Below are 11,014 nucleotides of genomic sequence, written 5' to 3' on the forward strand. Positions count from 1 at the left end.
AGGCTGGAAAGGACAGGTGCGCGGTGCTGGGAAGGATGCCCTTGACAGTTCCTAGTACAACCTGTGCCAGCATTGGGGAGCTGGGGACCCCTCAGAATCCATTCAGATACGCACAGGAAGAGGAATCTGGGTAAGAAAATTATTCTGGGCTTTGTTGAGGCCCCAGAGGGTGAGATGTTCTACTTTCAGTGGCCTGGATGAGCAAATGGGAGCTGGGGAAAAGAAATGTACCAGGGCACAAAATGCTCAACCCACAATCTGGACAGCCTCTGCTCTCAAAACCAGCCAAGCTGGCCTCCTTGGCCTGACCTTCGAGGCTCCTTATGCTCTGGTTCCTGGTTCCTTTCTTTTTTGCCTCTTTGTCCAGGCTTTCCCCGTGGAGATTTTCTCTCAGCTCACACCGTGCTGGTGCTTGCCTCACAGTAGGTGCTCAATAAACATTGCTTTTTCACACTTCTATTAACATGCCACCCTCACCCGTGCCAATCCATTCTGCCTATGGTGCTTTCCTTGTCCTGTCTGCCCATAATGCTTGCCCAATCAAAATCTCCATCCTTTAAAACCGAAGCCCAAGAAGCAAAAGTGGGAAGGTGAAAAGAGTTCCAGGCACAGAATCCTCTGGTTCAAACCCCAGCCCTTGCTGTGCGACTCTTGGGCAAGTCACTTAACATCTCTGGGTTGGACCAGATGATTTCTAAAATCTCTCTGTGCTGATTCATTTGCATCTCCTTCCCAACCTCCAGGTTTTTACTTATTCATTTGTATAACAAATATTTTTTAAACACCTAAGTCTCGAATGGTGCCCTAGAACCAGCATTCTCACCCCACAATTTATCTCTGACACTCGCTTCTGTTCCCAAGAATATTCCTATATCATGAGACCTTTTGTACACATTAATCTTGTCTCCTTACAAGATTCTCGAACCCTGTGCTGCTTTTAGCTCCATGTTGAGTGCACAGTACATGTTCAGTAACTTCCCATGGAAGTGGAGATATGCTGAGTAAAGGTTACCAACAAGCTGAACAGAAGGAGGGAGACTGTCCTGTTTGCACTAGTGGCTGTGGTGAGACATGGGGAATTTTTTGAATATAAATCCCTCCTGAGCAGCTAAGCCTGTCATCCAGGTACCTGCTGAAGCCCTTGAGCAACCCAAAGTCCCACAGCACCTGCTGATCACTGATCTCTGCCAAAGTACAGAGCCTCTGCCCCCACAGAGGAGACATGTACCTGAGTAGGGCTGCATGTGCCACTGGCTAGTGACAGATGGAAATTTGATTAGACTCCTCTGGGCAGCCTCATTAAAGTCATGTGCAGGAAGCAATCTGGAGGGGGTGCTGGGATCCTCCTCTGCGGGGGCAAGAGAGCTAGAGGTATAGCATCAGCAGCTCTGCAGTCAAGGGCAGCCCTCAAACCATGATCTCTCTCTGAAACTGTCCTTTGGCACCTCCTAGGTTCCCAGGCTGGAGGTGAGAGGAGCCTGGGTGGTTCTTTCCTTACTGTGGGTCAGCTGGATCTTCAGGAAGGAGCTCCCTCCCACCCCCACTGTAGCCAAGCCCCCAGGGCAGGATCAGCAGACTTCCTGTCTTTCAAGCCTCCAACCCCCATCTATCAGGTCATAAGACAGGGCTGCAGAAGCACCTTTCAACCTCATGCCTCTTGACCTACCACCCTTCCTAGAGATAGGTACATTTAGACCCAAAAGAAAAGATCCTTAAAGATGAAAGTCTAGCCCTTGGAAGCCTGGCAGAGTAAAAAGGGCTTTGGAGTGAACTGCCCAGGAGTCCTCAAATCCCCACCTACTCTATGAACATGGCTTAGTCTTCCTTCTGCGGACATCTGTAGGCTGAGGACCCCGGCCAAGCACAGTAGAGCTCAGCAGAAGCCAAATCTCTTCCTAATGCCTTCCTTACCCACTTTGTACATCCTTGAAGCCTGTGCTAACCTTTGTCCGTGGGACCTGGACCCTCGAGGGGCCTCTCAGAATGCTCTGCTCTGAAATTGTACCAATCGAAGCAAAAATGAGACCCTAAGCCAGGCGTCCTGATGCCTGGCCCCGAGCTACGTTTTCAGCAGCACGCTGCCAGCTTCCTTCCAAAATGCCCAAATAGCTTGTGCTCCCCTGACGCAGGGGTGGGAGCACGAGCTGCTGGGGAGTATGTCCTAAGCACCCTGTGCCAAAATAGGGTTGGAGAAAACCATCTCTTTGGGATCCCAATCCGGGCACTGCTCTCAGCTCTACCTTTGGGCACTGCCCTCCTTGGCCTTCGAGTCACTGGTCAGCAAGAACCTCAGGTGCCTGAGGGGAGGAAGGATCTCCAGCCCCCACCCCTCCCCAGCTTCCTCTGGCAGCAGACCCCTCCTCTGGCTCCAGCTCAGCTCTCTGCCCCCGGTTTTTGCATTTTTAATTCAGGACAGAATGTGATCTCTTGCAGCTCCTTGCTTTATCCTGTTGCTATTTAAATTACAAATCGGCCCCATCTCCCTGTCACTCTTGGGTTATTTTTAGCTTCTGGTAAATAGCAGCAGGGAGAGTTGGATCAGGTGCCCCTCCCTTGAGGAGCTGTGTGCCCACAGCCCCCTGTGCCCACAGGAGGGGCACCCTTCCCTGCCAGTTGGCTCCCCCAGTCGTTTCCCCTCAGCCCCCCTCTGGCGGGGGAGGGGGAGAAGAGGGAGAGCTGCACTGTGGGACGTGCACTCATGCTCAGCCTTTGCTTAGTCTCCGTAAAACTCTACCACTCCCAGGTCTTATTACCCATCCATCACTCAGGGCCAGCCTCCTTGGGGGCCCTCCTGGACACTTGCCGTACCCCCCACCCCCGGAGGCCCAGCTAGAGAGAGCCAAAGATCTTCTAACTTGGGTCTCATCCTTGCTACAGGAATCAGGAATTTTACACGTCTTATCTTCTTTAATCTTCCCAGCCATTCTCCTGTGTGGGTATTATTGTTCCTGTTTTCTCTATGAGGAAACAGGGTCAGAGGGGAAAGTGACCTAACCAGTTGGAAGGGCCCTGGCTGGAGTTAGAACCCAGGTCTATCTGACCCCAAAGGCTGCATGCATGTGCAATGCCTCTCTCGGTGGGAAGGCCTGGGCTGCTTCGCCCAACACCCGGGGTTGATTCTCAATGCCAACCATCACTGTCTTCCCTGTGGTACGTCTGTCCCATCTCCTGGATCAGGGACTGGCAAACCAGGGCCAGTGGGCCATATCCGACCTGCTGCCTCTTTTTGGATGACTGTGAGCTAAGAATGGTTTTTACAATTTTAAATGGTTGGGAAAAAAAGCAAAAGAATAATATTTGTGACAGTGGAAATGATATGAAATTTAAAGTTCAGCATCTATAAATAAAGCTCTACTGGAATCCAGCCACGCTCATTCGTTTGCGTATTGTCTGTGGCCACTTTTGTGCTACAATGGCAGAGCAGAGTGACAGAGACTGTGTGACATGCAAAGCTTGGCCTGGGACACAATCATGCTTTTGGCAGGGGAAGGGACCGTGTCCCACACTTCTGTCTCATACAGTACCTGGCCCAGGGCCAGAACTGTAGACAGAGGTGCTGGTCCTCCTTCAGGGCCCTACTGGGGCCACAGGAGTGCCCAGCACAGGGGAGCCCCCTGCCAGCCACACTCACATGTTACCTTTTCTCTCTCCTTCAGCTTCTTCACAAGTTTCTAAACGTGCTTCACCACCAAAATCACCTGGGAAGGGTTTTTAAAGTTGAGATGCTCACGTCCCAACCCTGGGTGACCTATGGCAGGGTCTCCACAGATAAGGTTTTAGAAAGGATTTCTTAAAAATATCCCCAGGTGATCTGGTGTGGGAACCACTGGGCTTAGCTACTCAGCTCATCATCTTTTGACCCTTTCAGACCAAACCCAATGTCGCTTGTACCCCCTCTGGCTTTTCCCAGGCTGGAGAAATGGTCTCCTGAGCCCAATCTTGAGTGTTCAGGACTTTCTCAACTATATGGGAGATACTTTTCCTCGAGCCCACACAAAGATACGAGATGTAGGGGATCCCTGGGTGGCGCAGTGGTTTAGCGCCTGCCTTTGGCCCAGGGCGTGATCCTGGAGACCCGGGATCGAGTCCCACATCAGGCTCCCGGTGCATGGAGCCTGCTTGTGTCTCTGCCTCTCTCTCTCTCTCTCTCTCTCTGTGTGACTATCATAAATAAATTAAAAAAAAAAGATACGAGATGTACCCCCACTCCTCTTACCCATCAAGAGTTACTATTGGCAGTTGTGCCATCTTTCCAACCACCTAAAGCAGTTGCCAGGGCCGCATCCAGCCCACAAAAGGGCCTGCGGGAACCTATTTCCCAGAAACCATAACGTCCCTAAAAGCTTCTAGTGTCCTGCTGAAAGCCCCCGTCCTCACTTACGTCAGAGGCAGCCAGGCCTCAATCCTGCTTCCGCTTCCACCCCTCGCCCTCAGATTTTTTTGCCCCCGCATTTCTGTCTAAAAGCCTTTTCTTTCTGTGAAGGGCTTTCAATTGCTTTTCTTAGCAACTCGTCACAGCGGGGTGGGAGGTTTATCTGCGAGCCAGAGCTGTGCACAACTGTGGCAGGCGGAGGATGTGCAAAAGGCCACTGTGGGCTGGAGTCTTGCCAGCCCCCAGTGACCTGTACAAGGGAGGAGTGGGATCGTCATCAGGCCATGCAGGACAGCAGCCACACGGGAGGGCTTAGCTAGAAACACAGCTAGAAACACAGCTCATTCCAGCCAGGGTCCCCCCCCCCCCCCCCCAGAGGCCCAGGGCTGTGCTTTTCCAGGGCTGCCCTCTACCCACGAGACTTTTTGCCTCGATGCCATGTGCTGCTCTAAGATTGGGCTCCTGGCCTGACTGCGGGGTGCAAGGAGGTGCCTTGTGTGATCTGTCCAGGGGTGCCAGCTGGAACCCACCTCACTGCTGTGTCCTGTGGCCCTCACACAGGGGACCTGAAGGTCTCCTGATCCCTTTACAACCTGAGAGAAGCCACAGCTGGGTCACCCTGCATCGTTGAGGTGACTAGAGGCCTCAAGTTGGGGCTGTGAAGGGGTCTCCATTCAGGAACCACCCTGGGGGAATCCCAGTCCTTGCTGCTGTTCCTGTGGGGAGGTTGGATGGGGGGGTGCGCACGTGCACATGCACGGTCACACACACACACGCGCGCGCACACACACCATGCACACACTTCCCATCTCAGCCCTTTCATTATTCTCTGTTTACAATCCTCTAATCTCAATCCCATTCTGGCCTCCTTTCCAGCTTCAGATGCTATTTGTCCTTGCTCCACAGCCAAGGAAGGTTTGTGGGGAGGCATCCCCTTACGTTACAGATGAAGAACTGAGGCTCAGAGACAGGGACTGTCTAGCTCAAGGACCTATAGCAAGTCCCTGGCAGAAGTAAGACACAAGCCAGGTCTCTGGACTCCCAGACTAATATTTCTTCCAGGATTCTACATTCTATGCTCCATTCCCCATCAGTCCCTGGTCCTCTCTCCTCCCCCAGAGGACTTCAGGGGGACACTTTTATCTGCAAACACAAGGCAGGGGACAGATGATGCCCTCCTCTCAACTTGGTGTTTGAGAACTGGATATGGAGCCGGGGGGCCCTGATTCCTTACAAACCCCAGAAAATGAAGGCAGAGCCGATGTGGACCCATCCTACTCCCTATTTATTCTGAGCATCCCAGTTCATGATAGTGAAGTTTCCTCCCCTTCTCTCCCATCCTCCCCCAAGTGATGGAGGCCTCATGGTCCATTCAAGCCCGTCAAGCTCCCAAGGCTGGGCCAGTTTTATGAAATGCCTTCCCAGAAGCCCCAAGGAGAAGCAGGGCAGCCTGAGACACACCTCAAGTCCCCAGGTTGCAAACAGACAGGAAACCTGTCCTCTCTAACCAGGCCGACAGCTTTAGGGACTGCAGATGCCTCAGTGTCCCTACTAGACCATCCAGAGGAGGTCACTCTGGCCTAGGGGCTTTAGAGGGGCAGCAAGTCCATGTGGAGGCTGTGGTCTGGGAGAGGAAGACCTCTCCCAGGAAGGGCTGCCCCTGCCCTACCTCCACCTACTCCTCAGACCCCCTACCCACTCTTACTTGAGGGGCAGCTCTCCCACACCCTATTCTAAGTTGTAAATGTGGTCTCTGGGGCCCGTGGCAGCTGATTCCCCTGGGTAGAGATGGTAGGACCAGGGAGGCTGGGAATCATTCACAGAAGATGGTTAAGGAGATTCCAGGGTAGTGAGAGGTTCACTCTGTTACTGGGGATGCCAGCGAGGGCCTGTCAGGGCAAAGAGGTCCAGGAGGGGGTTCCTTCTTCACCTCTGGGCAGCAGGGTCTCAGCCATGGTGGCAGGGAGCACCCTAGTCACTTCCTCAAGCCAGTGCCAAGCACCTGGTCAGCCCACAGGGAAGTCCAGGTAAGGCCTAGAGACTGAATAGGGGGGTCCCCCTTTGCCCCAGAAGAAGGGTCATGGGGGGCATCTCCTGGCTCTCCTCAGCGGAGAGAGGTTCGTGGGGATCATGTCTCGGTTATTTCTCTCTTCGGTGCCTAGTACAGCGTCTGGTACTCTCAGCTGGCGTCAGTAATTCCATGTTGAATGAATAGGGTGGTTCCTAGAGAGAGGGGCTCCTGAAGCGCCCCCTTACCCTGGCACGCGGAGGGCAGGGACCCCGTGGTGGTCCTTTCTGAATCGCGGGGGCCTAGAGCAGCGCCAGAGAATGTTGACTGAAAGGGGGTGGGGGTGGGGGTGGGGGTGGGGGTCCCGAGCCATTCGCTCCCCTCGCCCCCGTTCTCCTTACCTGTAGGACACCTGCTTGTGTAGGTGCATCTGGCGGAACCGCTCCTCCACTGGGGGCACGGCGGCCAGGCCGCGGGGTCCCTCGGGCCGAGGCTGCGAGACCTCGGCCTCCTCCCCCCGCCGGCAGCGCCGCCGCACCACCTCCTCCTCGGCCGCCCGGCCGCCGGCCCCGTCCCCGCGGGCCCCTCCGCCGCCCGGCCCCTCGGCCATCGCGCGGCTCCCGGCCCGGCGGGCGTCGCCGCTGAAGTTCAGTCTCCCCGCCTCCTGGGCCGGCGGACGCGAGGCGGGGAGGGAGCGAGGGACGCCCCGGGGCCCGCGGTCCCTCCCGACGCCGGGCTCGGCCGACGGGCGCGGCGACCTGCTGGCGGGGACCCTCCCGCGCCCCGGGGGCCCTCGGCGGGGTCGGGGCGCTGCGTGTGCGCGCCGGGCGCTCCCCGGACGGCGGGAGCCGGAGCCCCAGCCCGAGCCCGAGCCCGAGCCCGAGCCCGAGCCCGAGCCCGCGCGGCGAGCGCGCTCCGGCAGCCGCCGCCACCGCCGCGCACCCGAGCGTCGCCCGAGAGACACCGCCAGCCGCGGGGTCCGGGGAGGAGGGCGCCGCCCGGCGCAGGCACGGCTCGCGCACGGCAGGAGCGGTCCCGGGCCCGCCGGCGGTGGGCGCCAACGCCGCGGCCCGCGACACCGGGGGCGTGGGACGCCCACCCAGCGCCCCGCCGCCCCGCCCTCCCCGCACCCCGCCGCTCGGCAGCTGCCAATCACCGCCCCGCCCGTCAATCAGCTGCTCCGCTGCCCCCCGCCCCCGCGCACCCCTCGCAGCCCTAGTCCCGCGCTTGCCGGCTCCGGCGTTCGCCGTTGCCGCGGGCAGGTGCGCGGGGGGGGGGGGGGGGGGGGCGGGGGCGGTGACTTGAGCTGGCTTTAACCCTGTCGGCGCCACGGGAATTTAGAGACCCACTTAGACTTGGGGAAGGGCACCGTAAAGGGTGATACTCTCGCGTGCATTAAATTTGGGGATGGGCCTGACTGCCAGTAACCCCGTCTCTAGGCCTAGAGCTCTTCCGCACCCACCGTGCCGGGACAGGGACCCCCAGCTGGGGGTGGGGGTGGAACAGAGAGCTTCCTGTCACTGGAGCCCAGAGGCCTCAAGGCTCAGCTTAGCTGCCTCCTAGGACCTAACTCCCTAAGGCTCCTGAGCCAGGGTCTTCCAGAAGATTGAATCATCCTCCTGCGTTAGGAAAAGCTGATGGGAGAGGAGGGAACCATTCAGAAAGGAAGGACTACAGGTCTCCTTGGAGTCCATTTTGGACTCTTCCCTCTTTCTCCGCTTCCAAATACCATGGTTCCCGCTTGCATCCTCTCCTCTTAACCTTGGGATGTTCATTAGCTGAACCTTACATCTGGATGCTGATGGGACCCTGGTTAACTTCTCAGATCTAACACCTCCTATTCACTACCCCAGACTCATCTCTCTGAAACTGGCCTTTGACCATCGCACTTACTCCCCCCTGTGGAGTTTAAGGTCTCCCTTTGCCTACACTTTTAGCCTGGCATTCAAGGCCTGAATCTATCTTCCCACATCCTATGCTTTGGTTCCATCTCTTTCCTTCCACTCATCTGCACTCCTTATTCTTTTTTAAAAATTTATTTAAGATTTTATTTGTTTATTCATGAAAGACAGAGAGAGGCAGAGACACAGACAGGGCAAGAAGCAGGATCCATGCAGGGAGCCTGACGTGGGACTCAATACTGGGTCCCCAGGATCCCGCCCTGGGCTGAAGGCAGCGCTAAACCGCTGAGTCACCAGGGCTGCCCTGCACTCCTGATTCTGTATAGCACTGTCCATTCGAAATCTCCTCCTTAGTATACTTCAAAATCTGGGGCTCCACTCAAATGCCCCCTCTTCCAGGAAGTCTCCCTGGAGGGTTCCAGCTGAAAGGCCCTCTCCTTCCTCTGAGACCCCATTGTCCTCGGCATCCGGTGTCTAGTCTGTATCTAATCTAGTCTGTGGCTTATCTTTCTGCCACTGACTCAGCCCAGGGAGGTGGGAAGGACCAGACTCCCAGAGGTAGAGAATGGGCTGCAAAAGGAGACGGCTGCTCAGGGTTCCTCCGACCCTCACTGGCCCTACAAGGGCTGTCCTCCTCTGTGACTTTGTGCAGGTTGTTCCCATTGTCTGGGGTGTGTCCCCTTCTCTAAAATCCTGTCCACCATCCTTAGTCAAGGCTGTTCTCAAGAGTCTCAGCCCCCACATGCCCCTCTCTGATACCCTGCTGCAGATGCCATCTTCCTTCTTCAGCCCTGTATTTCCTGGGCCTCTGTTAGGGCACTCCCCTTCACATTCTAACAATAACTAACATCTCATTTGATTCTCACCGCAACCCTGGGTGGTAGATATTATCACTTCCTCCGTGTTACAGATGAAGACAGTGAGATGTCATTTGAATGATTCAAGCAAATAAATCACTTATTTAATAAATATGACTCCCAAAGGGCAGGACCTGGCTTGCCTCAGATCTGTGTCCCACCTCTCTCTTGGTCCAGCCCTCCTGTGTTGGATGAACAGAATAAATGGAATTGCATTTAAACATCTTGGCCACGGGGGAGCTTCCCTTCTAAATCCAAGTTCTAAAGAAGCCTGCTGGGGCAGGTACTTGGGAGCCCCCCCCCCCAGTTTGCCCTTGGGATCTCTAATTTTCCAAGCAGCCTGGCCCAAGGTAACCTCCTATACCATGAATTATGGTAGTTCTGGCTGGATTTGACATTTCCTCACCAGCTGCCTAGCTGCTGGGTTTCCAGGGTGGTTTTTCATTCAGCTCTTCCCCGCAGAGCTCTCCCCACTCAATCCTTTTTAAACTGAAGCATCTCCCCCCTGTCCTCACCCCCCTTCCCTTAGGACCAGCTGCTGACTGTGTTATCAGTTAGTCAATGGCTCTGCTCACTTTCCAAGAATCCAAGGGAAAAATGAAGGCCCTCTCCTCTTACCAGTTTGGCCACCTTCTGCAGCCTCTCCCAGCTGCAGCTAACTGTTCTGATCATCTCTAGCCCATTGCCACTGTGCTCAGAAAATAATAGCTAATGCCTTTTAGAGTGTTTACTGCACAGCTGACCTGTGCTGGGAGCTTCGTATGCAAGTTTTCACTTACCCCCAATAGCCTCTTTATGAAGGTGAGTGCTTTAACAGATGAGGACACTGAAGCTCTGAGAGCTAAGTGCTTTGCCAAGATGGCCCATTGAAGTGCAGCACAGACCTCAGCACCTCTACCCTTAACTGCTACTCTGATGACAAAGCAACTGAGCCTCCTTTGGGGGGTGAGTTCCTAGCCTATCTCCCCCAGTGACCCAGGGAGCACCTGTGACTTACACCCCAATTTGGCCAGATGGCTCCTGGGACCATCTAGCCCTCTGGAATTGGAACCTTGCTCTGGCCTTCTCCAGCTCCAAGCATTGTCCACAGTGTTCTCCCTGCTTCTAGAGCTTTGGTTTCCAGGTGTAACAAAGGGTTTGTTGTGGCAATCTGCACAGGATGACTGGCACCGTGAAAGCCATCAGATGTTTGTGTGTGTCTTTTTTTTTAAGATTTTATTTATTCATGAGACACACACACACACACACACAGGCTCCATGCAGGGAGCCTGACGTGGGACTAGATCCCTGGACTCCAGGATCGCACCCCGGGCCGAAGGCGGCACTAAACCACTGAGCCACCTGGGCTGCCCGTTTGTGTTTGTGTGTGTGTGTGTGTGTGTGTCAAAGCTGGCTGCCAGCAGAGTGTGGAGGCTGCAGCTCCATCACCAGGGACCTGTGGGGGGTGTCACCCCCGTAGGGGTGGTGATACATGGCTCTGAGGAGGTGGTATGTTGATAGGTGGCTTGTGCAAGGGGATTAGCCCTGCATCCTTACAGAGGTAGGAAAGACTGTCTTGGATGGACAGGCATAGGGTGGTGATCATAGATGACCTCACTTAGACCAGCTCACCAATCCCTGAGCTCTCTGGGTTAGTTGCTCTAGGAAGCCCTGGTGTCCTTGGATCTAGTGCAAGAATAAAAAGCTGGGCTGGGAGAAAGGGCATCTAGAGGAGAGAGAAAGGGGTATTAGAATGACAGAAAGTTACAGGGGCAGCATGAAACCAAATAGGCCTGTGCTCAAATACCAACTTTGCCTCTTGCTAGCCATGACCCTGGTCAAGTCATTTTCCCTCTCTGAACCTGACTTTATTAATCTGTAAAGATAGTCAACCTTT

General features: G+C 55.1%; 1 protein-coding gene across 2 annotated transcripts in view; it reads right to left on the bottom strand.

Moving 5' to 3' along the window:
* DGKZ (diacylglycerol kinase zeta) overlaps positions 1 to 7,005 on the bottom strand; it is a 41,126-nt gene extending 34,121 nt beyond the window's left edge. For both annotated transcript variants that reach the window (XM_035701144.2, XM_049097012.1), the window contains exon 1: positions 6,782 to 7,005. In XM_035701144.2, the coding sequence (XP_035557037.2) occupies positions 6,782 to 6,990 (209 nt within the window). In that variant the 5' untranslated portion in view covers positions 6,991 to 7,005. The remainder of the gene's footprint in view (positions 1 to 6,781) is intronic.
* Positions 7,006 to 11,014: the final 4,009 nt, after the last annotated feature.

Source organism: Canis lupus, chromosome 18 (genome assembly GCF_003254725.2).
Source record: "Canis lupus dingo isolate Sandy chromosome 18, ASM325472v2, whole genome shotgun sequence".
Lineage (NCBI taxonomy): Eukaryota > Metazoa > Chordata > Mammalia > Carnivora > Canidae > Canis > Canis lupus.